General features: G+C 61.9%; 3 protein-coding genes across 3 annotated transcripts in view; all 3 read left to right on the top strand.

Annotated features, from left to right (window-relative positions):
- The window catches only part of DPH1 (diphthamide biosynthesis 1), an 18,752-nt gene extending 582 nt beyond the window's left edge, over nucleotides 1-18,170 (top strand). Inside the window, exons 2-12 of the mRNA XM_027690973.1 lie at nucleotides 711-863; nucleotides 3,195-3,258; nucleotides 10,872-10,993; nucleotides 12,654-12,808; nucleotides 13,461-13,582; nucleotides 14,786-14,854; nucleotides 15,637-15,793; nucleotides 16,731-16,831; nucleotides 17,132-17,210; nucleotides 17,494-17,625; nucleotides 17,996-18,170. Of these exons, the coding sequence (XP_027546774.1) occupies nucleotides 711-863; nucleotides 3,195-3,258; nucleotides 10,872-10,993; nucleotides 12,654-12,808; nucleotides 13,461-13,582; nucleotides 14,786-14,854; nucleotides 15,637-15,793; nucleotides 16,731-16,831; nucleotides 17,132-17,210; nucleotides 17,494-17,625; nucleotides 17,996-18,070 (1,229 nt within the window). The 3' untranslated portion in view covers nucleotides 18,071-18,170. The remainder of the gene's footprint in view (nucleotides 1-710; nucleotides 864-3,194; nucleotides 3,259-10,871; nucleotides 10,994-12,653; nucleotides 12,809-13,460; nucleotides 13,583-14,785; nucleotides 14,855-15,636; nucleotides 15,794-16,730; nucleotides 16,832-17,131; nucleotides 17,211-17,493; nucleotides 17,626-17,995) is intronic.
- HIC1 (HIC ZBTB transcriptional repressor 1) overlaps nucleotides 16,116-25,487 on the top strand; it is a 20,947-nt gene continuing 11,575 nt past the window's right edge. Inside the window, exon 1 of the mRNA XM_027690972.1 lies at nucleotides 16,116-16,126. The gene's annotated coding sequence lies outside the window, so the exon portion shown is untranslated. The remainder of the gene's footprint in view (nucleotides 16,127-25,487) is intronic.
- OVCA2 (OVCA2, serine hydrolase domain containing) lies at nucleotides 18,199-19,235 on the top strand. The gene has a single exon (XM_027690974.1). It carries the CDS (start codon nucleotides 18,205-18,207, stop codon nucleotides 19,201-19,203), a length of 999 nt encoding a protein of 332 aa, XP_027546775.1. The 5' UTR covers nucleotides 18,199-18,204; the 3' UTR covers nucleotides 19,204-19,235.

Below are 25,487 nucleotides of genomic sequence, written 5' to 3'. Positions count from 1 at the left end.
CGGGACTGTGGCTCTGCCACCGTCCCGGGCCTCCCCCGCCGCCGTTCCTGGCCCAGCTGGCCCTCTGTCGGTTGTCCCGTGGGCCGTGCGGGGAAGAGTTTTTGGTGGTTCATGAGTGCCGGTGTTGGGCTGGAAATAGTGAATAATCCCCCTGCTGTCACTCCCCCGCCGCTCTCTGGCATCGCCGAGATGTGGGGGGGGCGGGTGCTGGGAGGGGGGCGGCTTCAGGATGAGGCTCCCCGGGGATGGATCACCCGCCGCTGATGGCTTTTTTTCCCGGTGGGATAACGGGATCCCCTTGCCGGGGAAGGAGGGGTGCGTTAGGGTGTCGCCGGGGTACTGGCGGATGAGGCACGAGGGGTTGTGCGTGGTGTGCACTCAGAGGATTTCACATGGTTACAGTGTTGCTTTCTGGGCTAAAACCCCCTCTTTTCCTCCCAAAAAGTAGCAACAACCTGCTCGCAGCGTGAAGGGTAGGACCCCACCCCCTTCCCCTGCTTGTTCCACAGGGTCTGAGCACAAAGACCCCTTCTCCTGCTTGTCCCGAGGTGTTTGAGCACAGAGACTCCTCCTGCTCGTCCCAGGGATTGGCATGAGGGCAGCGAGGACGCTGGGATTGTCCCAGGGATTGGCATGGTAGCCCATGGGCTGTGGGGTGCTCTGTTCTCCTGGCCCCTCCTTTAGCGCCCCCTCCCCCGTTTGTCCCACAGCCCGAGCCCCCGTGCGACACGTGGCACAGCAGATCCCCGAGGAGATCCTTGGAAACTCGGAGCTGCAGGAGGCGGCAAAGGCCCTGCCCCCAAACTACAACTTCGAGATCCCCAAGACCATCTGGCGGATCCGGCAGGCTCGGGCCAGGAAGGGTGAGCACTGACCCTGGGGGATGAGAGGTTTTGGGGATGGTTGGTGTCACTGGGACCCCCCCTGGGGCGGGTGAGGCCAGGGCAGGGGAGGTGCTGAGCTGTCTGGAGTGCCTTGGCGTGTTTAGGCTCTGTCTTGGCGAGCTCCCCTCCCCTCGAGGGGGGTTAATAGATCTGTATCTTTGGATTAAAATCACATTGGACAGGACAGGTTGAGCTGTTCGGACCTGTCAGCCTGGAGATGTGTCTGGGATGCTGGCCAGGTCCCTGCTGTGCTCCTCTCTCCTCTCGCCTCTCTCCCAGTGCTTTCCTGACATGCTGCCGGGGCTGGGAAGGGGGAGTCCTGCAAGGCTGGGCACTCATGGAACTGGTGGGAAGCTCTGGTCTGAACCTTCCTTGGGATCATCAAGGGGTTGTGTAGCCCCAGAGAGGTGGGGAGTGGCACTGGTGGCCTCAGGGGTGATGCCAAGGCTTTCCCTCATGGCCTGTGCATCTCACTAAAGCAGTGTGTGACCAGCTACAGGCATCAGACAGGGAGCCTCTCCCTCCACCCCTGGATGTCACCAGCATCCCCACCCTCCCTTCAGATGCTCGTGGGGTTGTGTAGCTCCAGGGGCTCCGGGCAGAGCCAGGTTGAAATGCTGTATCCACCTGGGAATGTCTCTGCCTGCTGGCACCGAGCTGGCAGGGCTGGCAGGCGTCACGGGGGATGTTCTGGGAGCTGAGCTGGTCCCGGCTGTGATGCCGGAGGGGGGGCTGCCCGGCCCATCCCAGCTGTGGTGCGGGAGGCAGGGCTGGATTTGTCCCACCAGGACACGGCGAGGCAACCCAGCCATGCCGCTCTGGCTTTCCTCTGCTGTGTTTTGCTGCTTGGCACCTCCTAATTAAATGTAAATATGCGGCTGGGATTTAGGCTTCCGAGCTGGGAGCGGAGCCCATCAGCCAGCCAGCCGTGCTGGGATTTAAAAATCCGCCTGTGCAGAGCCCAGCCAGGGGCTCGTTGCTGGGGGAACGCAGCCTCCCACTGGGCTGAGCCAGCCCTGCCTGTGCCCTGCCTGCAGCGGGGTTTGGGGGGGGCTGGGGTGGCACCCCCTGTCCCCATCGTGCTGTGCCAGTGCAGAGTGACCCAGCCACCTCCTGCCAACCCCTCATGGGGGAAGGCAAAGCTATTTGTAGGTCTGAGGTGGAGGGCAGTCCCAAATGAGCCAAAATGTTCCCAAATGGACCAAAATGGTCCCAGATGGGCTGGGGGATTCTGGGATCCTGAGCTCTTGGCCTTGCCAGGTCAGGCAGGGGCTGGCAGAGCACATGCAGCTTTCCTTGGGTCCTGTTGGTTGGAACAGAGTGGGATTAGCCCAGTTTGAGCCAGGTCTTTACACAGCTCCACACTGGCCAGCAGGCTGGGCCTGGCAGCATGGGGATTTTGTTGGAGGGGCATCTGGAGAGAATGTTTGGATAGATATCACTGAAGCTGGGATATCTGAGTGGGGTGGGAGGTGAAACAACAATGGGATTAATGGGGCCTCCTCCATTCATCTCTGCCAGCATGGTCCCTCCTCCTCCCCACCACCCCGTGGAGGGCTCCTGGCTGGACCCCAGGCACTGGGAGGCCCAGCTGGTCTTTGGAAGGGATTGTTCTGAGCTGTGAGGAGGGAGCAAACCAGGAACATCATTCGTTGTTGAATAAATTCCTGCTAAGCACAATGCTGCACCGTCACTGGCCACCCTCCTGAAATGGGGAGAGGAGCAGGAAGGGGAGGTGTGGAGAAGGGCAGCAAGGATGATCAAAGGTTTGGAACAGCTTCTGTATAAGGAGAGATTAAATAGATTTAGATCCTTTAGCTGGAAAAAGAGGTGAACGAATGGGGATATGATAGGGATGTAGAATTGTGAATGATGTGGAGAGGCTGAACAGGGGATGATTATTCACTCATTCTTGTACTGGGAGAACCAGGGGCACACGTTTACATTATTAGGAGCAGGTTTAAAATAAACAGAAGAAAGTACCTTTTCCTGTGCAGCACATAATTAAAATCTGGAACTCATTACTGCGGGAAGCGGGAGAGACCAGCAGTGTCAGCGGGTTCAGAGAGGGATGAGGTGTGTACGCAGGGGCCGTGAGCAAGGAGAGTGGATATGGCCTAAAGCAGGACAATGTGCACCCCAGCTGTCCAAGCCACTGGAACTTCTGGCCAATTTCTGGCTGTTTTGGGGAGGGTGGTTCTGTGCCTGCTGTTCGAGCTGAGTGTGTTCACCCTTGAGCTGGTGCCCAGGCCCCCACTTCAGGATGTCCCTTCCAGCCCCTCTTAACTCTGGGGCTGTTTCTCTTCCCAGTGGCCCTGCAGATGCCAGAAGGGCTCCTCATGTTTGCCTGCACCATCGCGGACATCATTGAGCGGTAAGACCATGGCTTTTCCATGCTTCCCTGCTGGACTCCAGGGGCTGGCGAGGGGGTGGGAGCTGTTGCTGGGAGTGGAGTGACCGCTGGGCAGGATGAGGCCCAGGGCTATGGACAAAGGAGTGTGGAGGGCCCCAGTGTGGCTGCACTCACGGGGCCGTACCCTGACTGGGCAGTGCTGCTGCCCTGTGGCAGGTCACAGGGACCTGCTGCCAGCCCTGGGGACAGGGACCGGCACGTTGCCAGCCCAGCCCTCGCCACTCAGCTTCTCCTCCCCTCGCTGCTGTGCTGGGAGCTGCTGACAGGCTCGGCGTGTCGGGGCCCCGTGGGGGTGCTGGAGCCGGGGAGCAGCCGTGTCAACAACCGGCTGACGCCAGCCCGGTGCCCGCGCTCGCCACGGCAGCACAGCCAGGGGAGGGCTGGCAGCAGGGCCACTGCTGCAGCACTGATCTGTCCTCCTCGTCCTGTCTCTGCAGTCATGCTGCCCGGCACGGAGAAGCTCAGGGGCAGCCTTTTTTTGGCTGGGGAGGCTTCTTGAGGCCATGGTGATGGCACAGGAGGGGTCACTGCAAGCAACTCCTGCTGGGCAACACCTTCCCCACGGCTCCTCTCTGGATTTTTCTGTGTTGCTTGGGGCCGAGGTTGAGGCACTGGAGAGGAGCTGGGCTGTGCAGTGACAGTGGATGCAGGCACCTTGCAGAAATTGGCCGTGATCTCTTTATCGCCCAAGCGTCTCTCCCTTCCTCCCTACCCGCCCTCAGCCCCCTGTCCAGCCCCTCTCTGCTTTAGCACAGTGAATTAGTGCTAATAGCAAGGTGTGCCTCGTCTGCCATGGGGGTCGTGGCACTCATTAGCAGCTGCCTTCCCGGGGCCAGCAGGCTCAGCCTCCCTGCCGCCAGGAGCCGAGCAGCCGCTGCTGTACCGGGTGGGAAGGCAGCCGTGCACGCGGGCTTTGCCCCCGCTTTGCCATCATTTCCCCCGCGGGAACGCGGCAGCCCCAGCTTGGTGGGAAGGTGGGCATGGGCAGGGGACGGGTGTGGGGGGCAGGGGATGGGTGTGAGTGTGGGCAGCTCCGCGTGGGTTTGTCCCTTTAAGTGGAGCTACCTCCTCTCCGGCTTTGGCACCCAGCCGCTTTCATGTCTCCGACTTCAAAGGCAGTGGATTAAGGGGCTCTTTTATCTGAATGAAACCTTAAGCCTCACTTCCCGGTGGATGGTGAATTCCAGGGTGCTGAATGCCAGGGTGCCGGTGGATTCTGGGGTGCTGGCATCCCTGCTGGTCCCACCCTCCCTGCCAGGGGTGCTCCACAGGGCTGAGGAGGGGTGCTGGGTGCCAGGGTGAGGGGTGCTGGTGAGAGATGGGTGCTGTGTGGGTGGGGGTGGCAGCACTGATGGAATGGTGGTTGGATGGGGGATGGCCTCAAGGCTGTGTAGAGGGGCTGTATCCTTCCCTCTCTGCCACCGTGCAGCACTCAGAGACGCCCTCATGGCCAGTCCCTTGCTGAGAGCAGTGGGTGCCATCCATGATTCTGGCTGGGGATGTGGCCATGCTGGGTATCAGCACTGCCAGCTGGAGGATTGTGGCCGTGGGCAGGAGTGAGACCAGCCCTGTCCCTGCTCTATTGGGGGCACACTTGGGACCCAGTTCCACTGCTGGAGGTGAGTCGGCAGGTGGCCTCGTTAGTGCCTGCCTCTTCCTGCTATTAATATTCATCGCCAGCATTAATGTGGAATTGCAGCTCGGCCGCCGCTCCTGCTGGCCCTCCTCACCCGGCACTGGGGCCGGACGAGCCTCAGACGTGACGGGAATCGCTGCAGCCATGTGCTCTGGTGGTGGCTGCCGTGGCCAGCCTGGGCACGTGGGCTTGGGGTACCATCAGCCCTGGGCTGGCGTGTCCACTTCCCTCTGGTGACAGACAGAATGCAAGGGCTGAGTGTGCTGGAGGTACCTGTGCCCCCACTGGGGGCATTGCTCAGTGAGCAGCTCCTCTCCCCAGCCCATCCCCGCAGCCTCCTGCCCCATCCTTGCTGGTGGGAGTTGGGGTTTGGGGATGCCAGCGAGCTCCCCCTCCCTCTGCACGCTCTGCTGATGGCTGCAGAGCCATGCCCAGGGCTGGTGCCCCTGGGGTGACAGTGCCCAACCTCTTGTGTTCCAGCTCAGCCAGAGCCGTGTCAGCTGCCGCTCAGACGGAATATTTATCCCTTCTGCCAGAGCTGTCTTTTAATACAATATGTGTGCCATGGCCTGGCGATGCTGGGGAGAGCCGATAGCAGGGACGTGGCTCACTGTGCTGCGGCATGGATGGCTCAGGGAGGACATGGTCCTCCGTCTGTCCCCATGCAGGAGGATGGCAGTGTCACTGCATCCCTCACTGCAATGTGGGAGCGAGCAGGCCCCTACGGAGCCCTGGTGGGGCAAGGAGAGAGGGCAGCCAGGTGGGGCCTGGCTGGGCTTCCCAGCATTGCACTGGCTCTTGCTGAGCCCCGAGGGGCTGCAGGGATGAAGATGTAGCCGAAGTGTCACAGCCGCTGCCGCCGGGAAGGCCGGTGGGGTTCTTAGCTTGGAGCCTTTGAAATCGAGAGTGCACTTGGAGCATTGACCGGTGTGAGGCCCAGTTAATTAGTGTTAATAGGTTTGTCATTGTCAAAGCTGTGCCGGGGCGAGCGGCCAGCTGTGGGGGGGCGGCAGGGCTGGGGTCTGCCGTGCTGCCGGCACCGCATCACGACGCTCTCGCGGCACCTTCCAAATTGGCTCCATTTGTCACGGCTGATGTAATTCGGCAGAGGGTAACTCGTGCTGGGGGGCGGCAGCGTGGAGAGCCGCGTGGGGGGATCTCGGACCGAGGCTCAGGGAGGGGACAGCCCCCAGCCCACCCGCTGTCGTGCCGGGGAGGCGGCAGCCGTGCCCCCCGCACCACCAGCTTGTAGCAGGGGGGTTGTGGTGTAGCCGGGAGCGGACCCCTGCTCCCCTCCCTACTGGGGCTGGAGCAGACGGATCAGCTGGGCTCTCAGCTGGGCTTTTGATTCCGTGTTAATAAAGTCGGCTGTCAGGCTTTGCAGCTGCTAATCCCTCTGTCTGTGTGCCACGATGGTGAGAGTGGTTCCTGCTAATCAGCCATGGCTTGGTGGTAGGGAAGGGTGATGGGAAGATGAGCCAGGGGTGTCCTGCTGCCTGCACAGGCTGCTCTGCCACAGCCTTAAAACCTCTCAAATCCTGATGGATTTTGAGCATCCGTGTGAGGCGGTGCTGGAGGGGTGCAGACCATCCTGGTGACTGTGCCATGATGTGCCCAGGAGTGCATGGGGACTTTTCAAAGTGACAGGGGGTCTTGAATCATCACTGGTTGGGCAGTAAAGAGTTCAACATCTGTGCACATAGCCCAGCAGCTGTGGCAGAACTTGAAATGCCCCACTATGGCCAGGACAAAAAAGCCCCTGATAGCTGCTGTGCCTGGCAGTCCCCAGTGCCATGGCTGATGTGCCCAGCAGGTTCCAGTGCCATGCAGTCACCAAGTCCCCTGGCCAGGCAGGTCTGCCATGTGGCATTGAGTGCTGTGGCGAAGCTGGCAGCATCACCAGGAGGTCCCGAATTGCCATCCTGGGACACCGAGAGGTCAGGATCCGGCCTCAGCTGCACAGTGCTGCGGCTCTGCTGGCCAGTGCTGCCTTCCCTTCTCCCCTTGTCCTTTAAGCACAACCTGGAGACACTGGCAGAGTGGTGCCGCTGTGCAGGGGAATTTAATCACCATCATTAACCACACAACAACATCATTAGGGAGAATGAAGTTCGCACTTCATTGGACGTGTTTAAAACCTTCTACCCGGGTGGCGACTGCACCAGGGGGACCGGGCAGGGAAAATATGTGGGATCTATAGGGCTGGCACCTCCCAGGGCTGGGGTGTGCCAGTGCAGGTGTGGTGCCCACCACTACATGCTTCATGCCACCTCCTTGTATCCCACAGGGCTCTGTGGCCTGGCCATGGTGAAGAGGGAACAGGCACCATCTGGGTGCAGAACACAACTGGTGGCTTTGCCACCACCATGCATTGGCCCTTGGTTTGCCTTACTTTGGGTTTTTTTGCAGTTACAGGGCCAAAAAGCTGGAATACTCTGGGGCATGTCCCTTGGGATGGTGGTGTTGGCTCTGGCACCACCAGTGAGGACAGAGAGGGAGGTCCCCTGAGGGGAGGGGACCCAGCCAGAGATGGCTGCTCCTGGGGGGCTGCAGGGACACCCACCTCTCTCCCTCCTGACCCACTTGCAGAGGCTCAGCAGGGCCCTGTGATTGCCCAGCTGCAGCGGGGCTCTTCCAGCACCGATTGCAATAAAATTGCAAACTCATTACTTTAATTACGTGCAGCCTTCCTGTGCTAATGAAGTTGGGAGTGTGGTAATGGGGCTTGGTGATGGGCTTCTCCGCTAATTAAGCGCGTTGTTCTCGGCCGGGGCTGCACTCAGCCCCCATGGCCCAGGGCAGCAGCATCCACGGGTGTCCTGGGACAGGCTGGGCTGGGGTGCAGGGCAGGCAGTGGGTGTGTGTTTTGTGGGGTGCTCATGGGTCTGAAGCAAGGAGCAGTGTGCTCCGTGTCCCTGTTCCCAGCAGGACATGCAGGCACTCCGGCATCGCAGTGCTGGTTCCATCCTCCGGTAGCCTCGTGGTGCCACGACCAGTGACTCTCAGCCTGGTCCCCTCAATCCCCTCCCCACCGAGGGCTGGTGGGGCCAGGCATGATGGACAAGCTGGGACTGAGGACTCCTCCCTGCTGGGGAGAGCGGCTCTGCTTCATGGCTTGAGGACCAGCACTGTATCATTCACACATTGCCAGGGGACCTCGCGCTCCTGCCAGCAGCAAACACTCTCATTCATCTGTCGAGAGGCCGGGATAAATCAGGACTGCTCCGGCCAACTGCCTGTGCTCAGGTGACAGGGTCTGGCCACCCCATGCTTGGGGACATGAGGGCCTCATGTGTGCCTGTCTCTGACCCAGCATTTTCAGCCCCCAAACTTGTCCCTGGGTCGCTGTCACCTCCATCCTGTGCTGCCCTGGGTGGGTCTGGGGGTCCCAGTGCCTGGGGTCAGGGACAGGACCTGGCCCGCCCGGGCGTGCGTCCTGCCAGTGCTGAGCATGGCGCTTTATAAATGGGATTTTGGGAGCCATCTGTTTAAAGAAGGAGATAATGAATTAGGGGAAGATGAGAAAAATGCTAAGGCCAGGCGGTTTTTCAGAATGAGCCGGGGTTTGCGGGACGTAAAAGATGAATAACCTCCCCACGTGTTCAATATTCATGAGCTCCCAGCTGTAGTGAGCGTCTCTGCGCTGGGTGGGGACATCCCCGTCACCGCGTCCTCCCTGCCAGCGTGCTGCTGGGACCCATCCGCGGCTGCGATGACTTCCAGGGACACAAAACACCGGCAAGGACGCTCCCATGGCTGCTCCTTGCCCGCATCCTGGTCCCGTCTGGTTGGTGAGCAGCTCCCCAGCCTGTGTCAGAGGCAGGTGGCTGCTAATTGACATTTCCTTCCTCTGTAGTTTGATGAAAGACTCTGGCGACACCGAACTGATTAAAACATCAAGGGGAGGCCCTCACGCCTGCCTTTGATTTGTCTCAGGAGATGATTATTGCTCCGCTCCACCATCCAGCCCAGCCAGAGCCGGTGATCCCGATGCGTGCTGTGCCATCCGGGTGCCTCTCCTGTGGCACCACCAGGCTCCTGCCACCCTTCCAGCCTTGCCTGCTGGAGTGGCAGCACTACTGGGTTCCCTCCTCACCAGCCATCATCCCGCAGCATCTTTGCTCAGCTGTGGCTCCTCTCCTGGCAGCCAGAGCAGGAATGTTCCCCAGGTCTGGGGCAGGGCTCAGCCCTGGCTCTCCGTGCCTGTGGGCCAGTGGCCACGTACCTCCTGGCTGCAGCCCTGCGCGCTGGGCAGGGGCCACGGGCACCTCTGCCCTCCTTCCTCCACCGCTGCTATTTCACTTTCTTTCTCTTCACCCCCAGGGACTTTCTCTGGGGTTTGGGCCAATTTGCATACATTTTAATCTATAAAAAATTAAGCGGCGCTGGCTGCCGCTCTGAGTCAGACCTCCCCGTCCTGAATCTTAAGGAGCTGAATAATTTTCCACTTTTGCTGAGATGTGTGGAGTCTGATTCATGTTCATCTCATCACCTCTCATTAGAGGAGGGGGCTGAGGGCTTGAGAGGGTGGGAAGAGCCTTCTCGAACCTTCACTGGCAGCCCCCAGCCCCACGGCGTGGCCATGCAGGCAGTGGAGGAACCGTCCGCCCATGTGGGCCACACTGGCAGCGAGGGATCGTGGGATTTGGGAGCTGGCAGGATTGGTCCATCTTCTGACGCTCCCCAGCTGCATCCCTAACCCTTGGAAATGGGAAGATACCCAGGCTGGATGCGGGAGGTGAGGATGGCTTTGCCCCCTCTCCGGGGATGTTCCAGCAGAGCTACTCCCCGTCCCCGTCCCTGGGTGGTGACAGATAGGCCGGAGCTGTTAATATTCAGCACGCTCCGCCATTTCTCCACCTTCTGCCATCTGCCCAGCTCTGCCCACCATTTCTATTCTTGCCGCCGACGTAACGCTCCCTGCCTGGCGCTTGGGGGGAGTGCGGGACCCTGGCCCCCAGCCAGCGCTGGGTGCTGCTGGGGGGTGACACTGTGCCAGGGCCCCCTCCTCCCCCGGCCCCCCTCTCCCCCCCCCCCCGCCCGCAGCCGGGGGGACCCCGCTGGCACCAAGCTACAGCTGCTGGTGCGGCCTGGAGTAAATAAGGAATTAGCATCTGGTTTAAGCAGCCCCTCCAGGCACGGGGCTTTGTCATCACGATACCTGCTCTCCTCCGTAAGCTACCACAGCAGCTCCCTGGGATGGCAGCCAAGCTAATAATCCCCCAAAATGGTGCCATAAAATACCCACAAAGGAGGTGCCTTTGAATCATGCCAGAGCCCTGGCTTTGCTGCTCGGTGCTGGTGTGTGCCCCTCTATCTGCTGGCTGGCAGGTGCCAGGTGGACTTGCAATGGAATGCCGGGATCCCAGAGCAGGGATAGGGGACAGCACCAGTGTTTGCTTGGTGCTTTTCCTTGCCAAGTGCCACTTCAGCACCAGCTGTTCCTGGAGCACACCCAGCTTGGCCAAACTGGCACCCATGGGTGACACAGCCAGGCGCAGATTAGGGTGCACTGGCTCACGTGGTGCCCAGGCATGGGATGATGCAGGCTCAGCCAGCTTGGCTGGAGATGCCACCGTGGCTGTTCTGCCCATCCTGGTGGCTCCAGTCCCCAGGGCTGGCTGGTGACAGTGGCAGCACCACATTGTGCCGGGTCTCCCTCTGCTGCTCTCCCTGCTGGAGCATTAGGAAGCTGGCAACGTATTGTTTGATGAGTGGATAATCCGCTGAATTGCAAACAGCTTTACCCAATTGAAGAGGCGGATTACCGCTCTCCAGCTTAATCATGTTGACATCTCGGAGAGTAGCCAGTGCTTGTCCTCTTTGGCGCGTGGCTCGGTGGCAGCGCGGGATCCCCCAGTGCCACGGGGCTGGGGGGCAGGACCTGAGCTGTGGTGACACAGCCAGCCACGACCCTCACTGCTGTGCCTTCCCGCAGGTTCACAGATGCAGAGGCCGTGGTGATGGGTGATGTGACCTACGGCGCGTGCTGCGTGGACGACTACACGGCCCGGGCCTTGGGCGCTGACTTCTTGGTGCACTATGGACACAGCTGCCTAAGTAGGTGACACTCGGCCCCGTGGCACTGCCAGGGTGGCCGTGCATGGCACTGCAGAGGCTGTGCTGTGCCACTGTGCCATGGTGAGCGGCTGCCTGCCCTGCTCAACGCCAGCTCAGAGACTTAGTGCCAAGGGCTTATCCCTTCCCAGAGGGATTTCTGTTCTCCAACCTCATCTGCTGGCTTTGCATTGGGCCAGGCTGGCTGAGTGGCTGCCCGTGGGTAGGATTTTGGGCGCAGCAGGGTGTGCTCGTCCTGCTCGGCCGCTGCAGCGCACGGATTGCAGCCCTGTGCCCAAGAGCAGAGCAGCAAGGCCATGGCTTGGCAGGACCCCACTGGCTCAGGAGCTGCCAATGGGGATGAGGCTGCTCTTGCCCCCCCACCCTACCTCCGTGGGCTTTGGGGGAAGTCAGGAATGATGGCAGAGGGGAGTGAGGGCCTGGGGGTCCCGCTGGCCTCGGGGCTGGGGAAGGGAGCTTTGCCGGTACAGTGCAGACTGGGCGGGGAAGGGAGGAGGAGGCTGTGTGCTCCCCAGGCGGACAGTACTCTGGATCCAGTTGCCATGGAAACTGCGCTGCTGTCCCAGATGCTGCTAACTTTGAAGTCCACCCAGGATGGAATCAGCCCAAAAATAACAATAAGACGCTCTGGGTTTTAAGGTGGATCTGCAGAATTGCCGTAGCGAGCGGCAGGAGCGTGCATCCCTGCTGCTGCCATGCTCCCGGCAGCTGGCAGCCCTCCTGGACGTTTATGGGGTCGTATAAATGGATTTGAAGAATTGCATCAGGCTCCGTGTGAAATACTGACTCCCCAGTTGAGAACTCTGTCCTAAAAGCCACGTCGGTGAGAGCGTTCGTGGCGATAAATATCTGTGCTTGGTGCTTTGTTATGGAAGGAGGGTTATGGGCACCACTGGAACAGGGAGTATAAAACTCCTGGTTTGTATCCTGCTGCTCATGAATGAACAATAGGAAGGGGAGGAAGGGACTGTATCCATTGGGCTGCTCTGGGAAATGGGAGTCACATCTTCTGGAACTGCTCCCTACAGGGACAAGAGGCACTGCCAGAGTGACTGTCACCAACCCAACTGCCATCTGCTTGCCTTCACTGGGCTGGGTGGGTCACAGGGCACCCACAGGGTGCTGGGGGGGTGCTGGACTCCTTCTGGGCTGCTCCCAGCACTCCTGTCACCGGTGTGGCTGATGGTAGGGCACACAGACACTTTCCTGCTCCCTCCCGGCCCCACGTGCCCCGCAGGAGGGAGTAATTTGCACTTAATTGTGATCAGGTGAAGAGCACCAAAATGGGAAGTGAATGCGGAGCTGCGGATCGATGTGGACTCTGTGTACTTTAATTATTCACTTAATCGTAGTGACAAAGGCTTCTTAGCACTGGGGGTAATTAGATTTGTGTTCATTGATTCCCCAGGCTGCCATTATCCAGAAAGAAACAAGCGGGTGCTCTCCATGGATCCCATCTACACCCCCTGCCCAGGGTGCCAGCACAGGCAGAGCAGTGGCACAGCCCACCCTGCCCACACCAGGGCAGTTGGGGTGCAGGGAGCCCCACCAACTCGCTTTATCCCCCAGGCAGCAACAGCCTGGGGCTCACTGGAGCCCTGGGTGTAGCCCAACCTCACACCCTCTCTCCTCCTGTCACCAGTTCCCATCAACTCCACTCAGGGGCTGAAGATGCTCTATGTGTTCGTGGACATAAAGATCGATGCATCCCATTTCCTTGAGACCATTCGCTTCAACTTCGCAGCGGGTGCCTCCCTGGCCCTCGTCAGCACCATCCAGTTCGTCTCCACGCTACAGGTGAGATGGAGATCCCTGGCAATGCACGGCACAGGATGGGGCTTTTGTCTGCCCCTGCCTTGGCCCCTGGCTTAGTCCTTCCCTGTCCCAGCTCCGGGGTGGGAGTGGCTGCCCTGGGGTGCCGGTGGTGCCGGTTCCCCTCTGACGAGTCACTGCAATAATATGCTGCTACTGTAATGTTGATCAAGTACTTTATAATAACTCTGATCAATGTTTCATGGCGGCACCCCTCCCTGGCTCCCCCGGGAGCTGCTCTGTAAATGTCAGGGCAGGCAGTGGAGCACTTGGCATTTTGATGCAGTGCCGGCAGCGGCCAGGGAAGCTCCGGCGGGTCTGTCTGTCTGCCCCTGAACGGCCGGCTGGGCAGGACGGGAGGAGATGAATGAGCCTCTTGAGCCATGTCTATCTAAACACGGGGCTATCCAAGCGTTAAGCCTTTTCCCTTGTCTTTTAATTGATACGTTTGTTGAGCCTCGCTGAGCATCCCTGCTGTGCGGGGCTGTTACTGGTGCCGCCCCCAGCAGGCTGGCTCCCCTCCTCTGTTCTGTGCTGGGATGCAACAGCTGGGACTGCCAGGGCCAGGGTGTTTCCAAGGGTCTTTTGCCACCCTCTGTGCCGTGGTCTGTCCCTGCTAACCTCACCTCTCCTGCAGGCAGCGTCACAGGAGCTGCGCTCCCAGTACAAGGTGTGTGTGCCCCAGTGTAAGCCACTGTCCCCAGGAGAGATCCTGGGCTGCACATCGCCCCGGCTCGCCAAGGACACAGATGCCATTGTGTAAGTACCTGGAGTCTTCCAGGACCCTCCTACCTGGCCCAGGCTGCCCAACCTTCTTGTACCCCCTGCCCAGCTTCAGGCAGGGGGGTGGTGGGGGACATCCACAGGCTGGGACAGGCCCCCTCCAGCTCTTCACGCTGCTTTAAGTGGCGTGTGCTTGTAGCACAGAGGAAATAATTGAGTCGTATATCAGAATAGATAATAGATGGAAGGGCGGGTGGATAATTGGAAAAGACAAATGGCCGGGGCCCAACATCACAGCAACATTAATTTTATTTAAGGACAGCAAATTAGAGGGAGCACTTCGCTTCCTATCACCTAATTATTTTAGGTAATGGAAATGCTTAATGTACTGTGAATACAGTGTGCTGCAGAATAAATAAATACAAGGACCCCACCCTTGGAGGGAGCCGGGGAGCCCAGGTGTGGGTTTGGGCCCTGAAGAACTCCTTCTCACCCGCGCTGCTGGGAGCCTTTCTGAGTGCCTTTCTGAGCACGGCTGTGCAGGGAAACAAGCTTGTGATTGCTGGACAATCACAGTGGGAGCTCTGGCTTCACCTTGAGCCACACCAGCTCTGCTTTCCATCTCTCCAAGGGCATCAGGAGCAGGAAGGGGTGGCCAGGCTGGCATTGCATTGGTGAGAGCGTGTCCTTCCCACTGCCAGAGGAGCGGCAGTGCGGTACCAGCCGGCCGCCTTACCTGCGTCCTCCCTGCGTTATTATTTTCTTCTGTGCACCGTCTCTGGGGCTAACTTTTGCAGACAAATTAGCTTTGATCTCCCAAAATGTCATTCTCCAATTAAGGGCAAAATCTAGTCAAGTTTTACGTCTGAATTCATTTTCCAAGCCCTCACTCCATTAGGGCAGCTGAATGAAAGGCTTTGAAATGTAATTGCTGACTTGAAATCCGATTAGAAATGGAAGCAGCAACGTCTAGAACCAGCCATTGAGATGGAGCAGCTCCCAGCCACCCCGTGCCTGTGTGAGCATTCCTCTTTGCTCTGAGCATGGCTGCTCTCCTGCCCCACCGTGCCGGGGGCTGCACAGAGACAGGGAGCCCTGGCTGTGCCTGCTGTCCCTGGGCCCCGCCACGGGAGCTTGGATTCCTGGTATCTCCACACACCTGTGGCTTGGGAAACCATGGACACGTGGATGGGTGCCTCTGTTTTCCATGTGCTGTAGCTCCCCCTCCCCTCTCGGCAGGTATTTGGGCGACGGGCGCTTCCACCTGGAGTCCATCATGATTGCCAACCCGGGGATACCTGCATACAGGTACGGGCACCCACTCCAATCCCCCATGGGTGTGAGTGGGTGGGGAGCACCCCAACTCCCCCAGCACACCGGGGACCAGCTGTCCCCACCCTCCACGCCAGGAGCACCCCATACCCCATGGCTGGGCAGGCAGCTGCCTGCAGCAGGCACAGGCAGGTGAGAGGCCGTGGGGTGGGTGAGGAGGGGGTGGGTGAGGAGGTGCAGCAGGGAGATGAACACGAGCCATTTACTCTGCCTGAATATAAACATTTTGACAAGTACCTGTGAAAGCTCGTGGAGGTGCAGCCATTAAGGCCCGGCTGCTGCAGGCAGAGGCCATAAAGCGCGATGATGAGGCGGCTGAAAGCAGATGAAATATCAGGAGTGAAAGGCTGGGCCCATTTGGCGGAATCTGAATTTCCTAGTAGGTCGTTTGTTACGAACGGGAGGCGCACGTCAGGTTTATGGCGCTGGTGAAGCTGCCGAAACCCGAGTGGGATTTGATTAAAATTCTCCTCGTCAAACAAAGCAACAAATCAAAGATTTCTTCATAATTGATGAGCTGGGTTGAGGGGGGAGCTGAGCACGAAGCCGAGCGCAGAGCCCAGGCTGTGCTGGGTGTTGGAGTGCTGTGGTGGGACACTTGTCCCTGTCCTTGTCCCCTAATGAGCTGGTCCTACATCAGCCAGGAGGACAGATGCTGTAGGAGGCAATTAGTGCTAATGAGAGACGGACATCATTTGGGGCCAGTGTGGAGGGGGGGCCGGTGATGGGGCGCGTGTGAGCCTGGCTGTGCTTTGCAGGTATGACCCCTACAGCAAGGTGTTCTCCCAGGAGCACTACAGCCACGAGCGCATGCACCGCGCTCGGCAGGACGCCATCCGCGCTGCCACCACTGCCCGCTGCTGGGGGCTCATCCTGGGCACGCTGGGGCGTCAGGGCTCCCCCAAAATCCTGCAGGTACCAGCCCCCTCCTCCCCATGGCCCCTGCTGGGGCACTGGGTGCTGCTGCTGGGTGGGGGTAAGGACTGGTGAGCAATGGCACCACTGGGACAGTGCCCTTGCTGCCAGGGCGAGGGTGGACGTGGCCCTGCTGGCAACCCATCGCTGGCCACTGGCCCCCAAGCTAAGCGAGCAGGGCAATTAGCAGCAGATGAGGGAGGCCGGACAAGGGCTCATTAAACCTGCCCCTTGCTGGGGAGAGCTGGCCAGTCTTGGAGACCATCCCCTCCCGCTCAGACAGTTGGCAATTAATTCCCTGGGTTTGTTTTAATTGGATGAACTTCCGATCAGGTTCACCATCCCTGCTCAGCTGCTGTGCTGGTGCTTTCTGCACCCCAGCTGGGTGAGGGGAGCTGGACAACAGTATCCTGCTCCATGGGCGTGGGGTGCCCTGCTCATACCCAGAAATTTTAGGGTAGCTGCAGGTGAGGTTTGGAGTAGTGAAGGGACCAGTGGGCAAAGCAGGTCCTGCAGCTGCTGTTCTGTGGGGGCAGGACAAGGCATGGCCAGGACTGGCTGGGCAGGGGACATTGAGTGGCAGCTCCAATGGACAAGGACATCCCTGGCCCCTCTCCTCCTCCTGCAGGCTCTGGCCACAGCCAGCCCACGGCAGGCGGGTGTCCCAGGGCAGGCAGCCGCTAACGAGAACAGATTGTTGTCATTGAGCAGTAATTACTTCATTAGGCTGAGGCACGTGCTGGGGAGAGCTGGGCGGGAGCTGGAGCCACGGCCGCAGTCCCTGACACTGCTCCTGGCCTGCGACTGCCAAGGGGACACGGCCGTGGGGCAGAGCTGGGACCCACAGAGGGTCTGATGGACAGGAAGGGACAGTGGGCAGGGCTTGGGGGCCTTGATGGGGGTCCCTAACCCCCCCGGGTGCCTTTTCCCCCCGCAGCACCTGGAGTCACGTCTCCGTGCCCTGGGCCGGCCCTACGTGCGGGTGCTGCTGTCTGAGATCTTCCCCAGCAAGTTGCAGCTCTTCCCAGATGTGGATGCGTGAGTGCTGCTGACCCCTCCTCCAGCCCCCTACATGGGGTCCCCAGGGTGCCCCATCCCTGTCCAGGCCTCTGAGTCCTGCGTGAAGCCATCCCTGCCACGTCTGTCCTGCTGTCACCTGGGTTAGCACTGTGCACCCCTGCACAAGCTGTGCCCACGGGGCAGGGAGGGGGCATGGCTGTCCTTACCAGGATGGCTGTGGCACAGCACAGACTTTCTGGGGTGCTGCTGACAGGCTTCACTGTGGCTTGTTCTTCCCAAAATGCTCATCCCCATTGTTGTCACCTGTGTCCCTTCCAGGTGGGTGCAGGTAGCCTGTCCCCGGCTCTCCATTGACTGGGGAGAAGCCTTCAGCAAGCCTCTGCTGACACCCTACGAGGTGAGCACCCTGCTCTTGTTTTTGGGGGGGGCAGTCCTGGCTTGGGGCAGGTTTGGGGATGTCCCTGCAGCCAGGCAGCATTCCCTCCTGTCTCCATATGTGCTCCTTGCACAGTCCAGGCAGGCTACTGGGATATCCAGTCTCTTGTGAAACCAGTGGATGCCCTGTGCCTCGAGCTTTGCTCCAGCAATGCCCTGCTCGGCACACCAAGCCACTGTGCTGGGACCTCTCCCAGCACTGCCAGCCCCCCCATCACAGTCACGGCTCCCTGTCCCCTTCACAGGCTGCGGTGGCTCTCCAGGACATCGAGTGGGAGCAGCCTTATCCCATGGACTTCTACGCCAGCCAGTCCCTGGGGCCGTGGACGGCGAACCACGGTGGCACACAGCCCTCGCGCCGCGGGCGGCCGGCACAGGTGGGCGGCGGGGGGGTCACCGGGGCAGCAGCGGGTCCCTTCTCTCTCGGTGTCGGGGACGGGCGGGGGGAGCAGCGCCCGGTGCAGTTTGGTGGCCGGTGCCGCGTGCCAAAAGCGCCACCGCGTGGTTTCGTTCCCGGCGAACAGGAACGAGGCCGTTGCCAGCCTGGCTTGCGGGGTCTACCAGAGCCCCCCTCTCAGTACTTGCCGGGCTGAGCGCCCGCCTGGCCCCACGGCTCCCAGAGCTGGGGGTCCGGTCCCCCCAGAGTGCCCCGCGGGGTGCTGTGGGCTGAGCACGGGCTGGCTCATCGCAGGTCAGGCAGGGAATGGGACATCCCTTTACCTCTCCTTAACCCCCTTTTCATTGCAGGGGAAGCCACCCGCGCCCTCCGCCCCGCCAGAGGGTGGGGAGAGTCCAAGCATCGGGGACTCCGCAGCCTCGTGAGGGCAGCCTGCACCCGGTCCTGCAGCCGCCGCGCTCCGGGACCCGGCGTGGGCAGGGCCGGGGGGGGCACAGGCGCTGCCTCCTGCCAGGGTAAGCACCACCGGGGCACTCCCCCGGTACCTGCGCTGGAATGGATGCGGACGCACCCCGTAACTCGACGACACCGCTGCCCGCACGGACCGCCCCGGCTACCCGCGGGGAGTGACCCCCTGCAAGGCCAGGCAGTGCTGCAGCCCCGGTCGCACCGGGGGTCCCGTCCCGTCCCGACACATCGGGACCGCCCCGTCTTCCCCTGCCCTGCGGCCTCCCGCCGCCAGGGGGCGCGCTGCCACCTCCGCGGCGCCGCTCCGCCCTCTCCCCTCCCCCGGCCAATCAGCGCGCGGTGTTTCGGCGGGAAGGCGGAAGCGGCGCTCACAGTGGCGGCGGCCATGGCGGCGGAGGCGCGGCCGCTGCGGCTGCTGGCGCTGCACGGGTACCGGCAGAGCGCCCGCCGCCTCCACCAGCGCACCGGCGCGCTCCGCAAGGCCCTGCGCGGCCGCGCAGAGCTGCTTCCCATTGACGCTCCGCACCCCGTGTCCTCCGCCGCCCAGGACGACTCCGACGGGGACGACCCGCCCCGCGGCTGGTGGTTCTCGGGGCCCGGCACGTTCGAGGCGGGCGAGGCGGCGGCGGCGCCGGAGGGGCTGGAGGAGTCTCTGTCGGCCGTGGCGGCGGCACTGGCGGAGCAGGGACCGTTCGACGGGCTACTGGGGTTCAGCCAGGGCGCGGCGCTGGCCGCCATGGTGTGCGCGCTGCGGGCCCGCGGCGACCCGCGCTTCCCCGTGGCCTTCGCTGTGCTGGTGGCCGGGTTCGCCAGTCGCGCCCCGGCACACGGGCACTTCTACAGCGACCCCATCGCCCTCCCCACGCTGCACGTCGTGGGGGACACGGACGCCGTGATCGCGGCCCCGCTCAGCATGGAGCTGGCCCGGTGCTTCGTGGAGCCAGTGGTGCTCGCCCACCCTGGCGGGCACTTCATCCCCGCGGCTGCGGCGCAGAAGAAAGCCTACCTGGAATTCTTGGAACGCTTCCGGCCCGGGCAGGGGCAGGCCGAGTCCCCAGGGGTTGGGGAGGTTTCAGAACGGTCTGTGTAATAAAGGGGGCTCTGGTGAGCCATGTGTAGACACCCATGACTGTTTCGGTGCCCCCAGAGTCATCAGCAGCTCCCTACACCACTGTGCTCTGCAGTGTTCACCCAGGGCCCAGCTAAGTGGTTCTTTATCTCCCTTTTTATTTCAGCTTTGTTGTATACATGAGTATATAATATATAAATAACATATAATCATATATATATATAAAATTATATACATATATATGTATATAACATTGTATGAGATGTAGTGTGACTCTGGGGGGATTGAGGGCAGGAGGGTGACACTGCTCTGTGTGTGAAGTGCTTCCAGAGACTGGAGTAGCTGCTCAAAATCAGAGTCCCTCAGCTCAGCCACAGGAAGTGTCTGAAGGTCACAGAGCTTCTGCAGCTGTTACCCCCAAAAGATTCGTGGGTTTTAATATCTATTAAGCCAAGCTTCCAGCTGGTCTGGATCTGGAAAACCCTCTCACCCCTGGATGGTGTTTGTTTCGAGAGTGAAGTGTCTGCTGGTTCAGTACATGTGTTGAATCTTCCCTGTACAAAGTGCCTCCATGAACAAGAAAAACTTGTCACTCAGTTTCTGGCTCTGATAATATTTTCCAGAAGCACATGGGAACCTTTATTGCTGTTACAGGTGAAGGTGCCCTGCTTGACTGCTTCCCAGTGCAGTGCTGGGGCAGGCCGGGCACCAGCGTCAGGCCAGGGCTGTTCTTCGAGGTTTTCTCTAACCACAGCTTTCCTTAGGGGTTTATGGTTGGCAAAAGAGAGAAATTGGGTGTAAATTCTTCATTTACCCCCTGCCTGAGCAGCAGGGCAGCGCAGTGTCATCCATGCAAGGGCCAGAGGATAACAGGAGCAGGCAGAGGGGCAGAGGCTGAAGCCCGTCCCATGTTCCCTCAGCTGGGAACAGGCCTGGGAGCTGCCATAGGTTAAACCAACGCAGCAGAAATGAGTGGTTCTCAGCCCTGGGAGGTTTTTACCTTTTGGTTTGTTGCTGGTTACTCAGCAGCACAATGGTGGCGGTGTCAGGAGGATGAGGCAGTTTCTCTGCAGCCCAGCCCCAGGCTGGTGTCCTGGGGGTGTTGTGGGGGGAGTTTGGGCAGTGGTGGCCGGCTTGGTCACTTCAGCTGGGCTGTGTCACAGCTCATTTTAAGGTGTGGGGTGTCTGCACTCCTTGGTGACCACATCAGAGAGGCTGTTTTTGGGGGAGGGTTGCAGCAGCAGCAGCAGCTCCGGCCAAACACGGTGACCAGCTGCGACAAAGCACTGGCGCTTTTGTCCCTCTGCTCTGCCCCTTCAGCCCTGGGCAGCCGTGAAGGGACGGCAGCAGCCGCGCTCGCCAAGCCCGCCGGTGGCTCTTTAATTACCGCCGAGCTCCGGCCCCGCGCCGATCGCCCGGCGCGGCGGAGGCACCGCAGCCATGGCCGCCCGCCCGCACTGCGGCCCCGCACCGCCGACCCCCGGCAGCTCCCGGGCACAGGGAGGCACTTGGCAGCTCGCTGGCGGCGGGATGGGGAAGGAGCCCAGGGTGCGGTGAGTGAGCAGCGCGGTGCCGGCTCTGCGGCGGCTCCCTCGGGTGGGCTGGGGAGGGAGGGGTGACCTGAGCTGGGGTGGTGCGGTACCTGCCTCTCTCTTCCCAGGGTCTGCTTAAAGATGGCTTCTGCCGGTTGGCTCCTGTACCGGGTTTAAATAAATTAATAAAAAGAGAGAAACGCGACCCTTGTCCGCGGGAGGTGCCTGTGTGAGCAGCGGAGGGAGGTCCCGCTGGGCCCCGGTGTGATGGGAGGAGGGAAGCGCCTCCTGCGGCTGTCACTGCGTGTCCCTGCCGGACGGAGGGGTTTGCCTTGGGAATCCTTCCCTCTCCCTCCTTTTCTGCTGGCGAGATGCCCTCGAGCTGGCCTCTGCCTCTCTTGCAGATCCAAGTCTGTCCTTGGGATGCAGTCACACTGCTCAGCTGCCTGGAGACAAGACTGACTGATGTCCACCCATCCCTCATTCACTTTGCTGTTGGGGGGTTTCCTCTTCTCCCACCCGCCCAGGGGAGTCGGTTTTTCCCCCAAAACAGTCTGGAGCAGTTGCTGTTGCTGAGCGAGGGGGTGATGGAGCAGCCCAGGCTCTGGGTGGCAGCCATGCCACTGACTTGGGACAAGGGGGCCCTGGAGACAGCCACTGGTGTTACCCAGCAGCACTGGGAGCCTGGGTGTTTTGGCAGGGGGAATGTCATCCCTCTTCTCCCCAGGTGGGCCCTTTCCATACCCCAACACAGCCATCGGAGTCACCTGGGTGACCCCAGGGATAGGCCCTGCCTATGGCCCTGCTTGTGAGGAGCCTACCGTGGCCACGGGGGGCTGGGGCTGGGCAGGGAAGGGCTTTGCTCCCCCCTCCTGGGTGAGCAGAGCCCCCAGCCCTCTCCCAGCATCCTAGGGAGGGTGGGAGAAGACCAGCACAGGCAGAGACTCTGCCAGTGCTGCTGCGTCCCCACAAACTCCCACCACCTCTTCCCCAGCTCTCCGCACCCCTTCTCCCTGTGACACCGTCAACTCGGGATCTCCTCCGCTGCCCGCCCTGCCATCACCCACATGGGGCACACCAGGCACAGGCAGGGGATCCTGTGGGCAGCGCTGGAGAAAGAGACGTCCCACCAAGCCTGGCATCGGGTGCGGATCGTGGCAGGGTTTGAACCTTACTCATCTCACGCTCTTCCTCCCGTCTCCACCAGCAGGGCCTGGTGCTGGCGTGGGGAGGGGGCGCTTTGGGAGGGTGATGTGTTTTGCAGGCTGTCATACAATGCGGTTTCCCCCAGAGCTGCCCGGCTCCTGCCTGCGAGGAGGCAGCAGCACAGGCAGGGCAGGGGAGAGCCAGGGGCCAGCCCCAGGCCCTGCTGCTGGAGCAGGACCAAGCCGTTGGGAACAGCCCCCCCTTCCCTGCTTCACCCGCAGAAGCTTCCAGTTGTGGCTGAGTCACTCCTGCTGTAGCTCCTTCTCTCCTTGTTTTGGATGGAAGTTTTCCATGGAAACCCACGCTGGGCCGGGCCGCGGGCTGGGATAAACACGGCTGAATCACAAAAGGCCGTTTCGCCAAGAGCTGTCAGATGGCAGCAGCAGTGTGTGCGGCCAGTGGGCAGCTGCCTGGCCTTTGGGGTGGGGAGCAGCACCTCTCCCTGCACCCCCCGCCAGCCACACTGGCTCAGCACCCCCCCCGAACCACCCCAAATTCCCACGGTGCCAGCATGCCTCTTGGCAAAGCCAGGAGTGGGTCACAGGTTTCAGCCAGAAGTTTTCTGGGGCCACGTGCTGTCCTGGGGATGCACAGGGAAATCCTGTCTGGGATAGTACCTCGCCATGGGACCCTCGCCACAGCCCAGTCCTCAGCTGTGGGGTTCTGTAGGGTCACAGCTGCTGGAGGTCCCTGAAAGACCCTTCCCACGCTCCTGGCTGTGCACAGAAACATGCGCCGAAGCCACTGGGAGCATTGCTGAGGCAAGGCAGTGTTTGTGCCCTGCCTGTGCCCTGCTGAGCATCATTCCACCGTGGAAGTGGCAAGTAACAACTCAGCCATGGCAGGGGCTGTGATCTTCCTCAGCACCATACTCCTTCCCAGCACCGCTGTGATCTCGGAGGAGCACGGGAGCTGGACGGCCTCTGTCCCTCGGCGCTCACAGCTGGCCCCAGGCCCGGTGGCTTGGAAGCACCATTGGAAGACAAGTCCTGATGTCAGGAATCCAGGATATTTTTAAGGACTCTGGAAGAAAAACTAATTCCAGGGTGTCAGCGGGAGAGACTTGGCCTTCAAAACAACAACAGCGCAGCCGGAGCCTTCCCGGACTGGAGTGTGGGGTCTGAGGGGCCACAGTGTTGCCTGTGGGACATTTCCCCTCCCTCAGGGATACCCTGGAAGACACACAGGTACCACCTCACCGTGATGGAGCACAAACAAGGAAGTGTTTCCCAGGGGATCCAGGGTGGTTTCCCGGGGGATGGAGGGCGGCACCTTTGCAGCAGGGAGGTGCCAAACGCAGCTGCAGCTTTACCTGAGCACTGATGGAACTGCCCAAAAATCCCCTTCCTGGAGGTGTGAGGTGCATGGCCCGTCACCAGCAGCAGTGATGGGAAAAGTAGGAGTCAAAGGGGGTAGGCAAGAGATGGGGCACTGCACAGTGGGTACCTGGTACCTGAGATACTCCCCTGCCCGTGGCTCCCCTGCTGCACTGTGGCCCTGCTGGCCCCAGGGACCTGGCGGTGGCTTGTGCCCGTCTGGGTGAGGGCAGAGGTGCATGACCCCATGGGTGGGTAAGGGTCTTAATGGTGCTTCTCTGGAGAGAAGGAGTGTGGGCAGAGGACCTTGTGTGGCTCCTATGCAATTTAGGTGGGACACCCACGGGAGCTCCATGCTGGAGCTGCACCCCAGGACCAGAGGTTCTGGTTTGGGGGCTCTCCCTGTCCTCTTGGCACTGCCACTGTCACCCATCCGTACCTGACCCCCCATCCCTGGTGTCCCCACGGGATTAGGCATCCTACTTCTCCTCCGGGGTCTCTGTGGTCACTATGCCCCTTCCAGCCCCCTCTGTCCCCATCTCCGAGGCTGTAGGTCCACGGTGCCCCCCGAGAGGGGCCCTGCCCGGCCGGCACCGGTCGCCGCCGGCTGCTGAGGGCCCGGTGCCCGGTGTCGGGGCAGGCCGGGCCGCTCTGACTTCGCCGCTCAGGAATCTCCTGGCCGCGACGGGCGGGTTGTGCAACCTGCGACCGCCCCCGGCCTCCCCCGCCCCGGCCCCGCGGGCCGCGCTCAGTCCGCGCCGCGCCGGCCCCGCCGCCGGCTCCGCTGCGCTCCGCGAACGTCCCGTGGTACTCCCGCGGTCCTCCCGCACACCGGCGGCGGGACGGGGGGTCACGGGAGGGTGGGACGGGACCGCGGCTGCCGAGCGCACAGATGCGGCGGGATGAGCCCGGCGGGGGCGGCCCCGCCGGGAGGGTAGGTGAGGCTCTGCGGGCCGGGGGGCAGGATGGGGGGATCAGAGGGGGGGTCCCCACCGTTCCCACTGCCCGAGGAGGAGCCGTTCGGCGCCCGCCCCCCCGAACAGTAAGAGTTGATGTGCGGCGAGCTGCATCCTGCATGTGAGCTCCTACTGCCCCGGGAGGCGGGCTGCCCCCGACGGGACCCCCGCTGCCCCGCCTCCGCCGCCTCGGGGACCCCCGGGGGTGGGGCCGGGGGGGGAGCCGGTGCTGCCCGCGCTGCGAGTCCGCCTGTCCCGGCGACCATGGCTGTAGACTGTTACCCCCCCAGCGGCACAGTAACAATCTAAAGCCACGGTCGCCCGGGCGGCGTCGGAGGGGGGGTACCGAGAGGGGTTGGGGGGCAGTCGGTGCCTTGGCGACGGCGAGGAGGCGGCTCCGCCACCGCACCGGCGGCGCGGGGCGGGGGGGCCTGGTGCTTGGGGGGTGGAATGTCGCTAGCATCGGCAGCATCGGTAGCATCCACCCACGCCCCTCCCCGCCCCCTGCCCTCCCACACGTGTCCACCCCGCCGGGGAGTCCCCCCCTACCTGGGCTGCAGCGGGAAGGCGGGGGGGCGTCCGCCGTGGGGGGGTCGGTGTCTGCGGGGGGGAAGAGAGAGCGCGGTCAGGCGGGCACCGGGACAGCCGCCCATCCTCGCCCCTTCCCGCCTTCCACCCCCCCACCGTCGGGGCGCGCTCCCCGACGGCTCAGCACCGCGGACAGCGCCCGTCCCCCCAGCGCTGCGGCGGGGCCGGGGCCGGTGCGGGGCCGGTGCCGGTGCCGGCGGTGGGTCATGCTTCAGTAGCCATGACTGTAGACTGTTACTGTCCTGTCCCTACGCAGCAGTAAGCAGTCTAGAGCCAAGGTGCCGACGCGCTGACTCGGGCTCTCCTCGACGGGATCTCCGCGCTCTTTCGACGCACCGGGGTGAAGGCGATCGACCCCCCCGGGCTGCGGAGCTGGCAGCACTCGAGCGGGGGGGACCGGGGTGCGAGGGAACCCGAGGGAGGCGGTGGTACAGGGTGCTGGGCACGGCGGCACGGCGGGACGGGGCTGGGGGGGTCCCGTCAGCGATGGATGTAGAAAGGGGGGACAGCAGGGACCGGTGTCACCGCAGAGCGGGACACACGCACACACCACACAGGGATGCGCTTCCCTACCTCTCCCCGCCTCCCCCCCCCTCCAGCCCCCGCAAGGCGCAGGCGGTCGGTCCCCGCCGTGCACCCCCCCGGGGCGGCCCCGCGCTCAGCGCCCGCCCCCGCGCACCGCCCCCGCCGGCGCCGCGCCCGGCCCC

This window comes from Neopelma chrysocephalum, unplaced genomic scaffold (assembly GCF_003984885.1).
Source record: "Neopelma chrysocephalum unplaced genomic scaffold, ASM398488v2 Primary Assembly neopelma1_82, whole genome shotgun sequence".
In the NCBI taxonomy this organism is placed as follows: domain Eukaryota; kingdom Metazoa; phylum Chordata; class Aves; order Passeriformes; family Pipridae; genus Neopelma; species Neopelma chrysocephalum.
The sequence above is the reverse complement of the archived record's forward strand: the minus strand, read 5'-3'. Positions and strand labels throughout refer to the sequence as shown.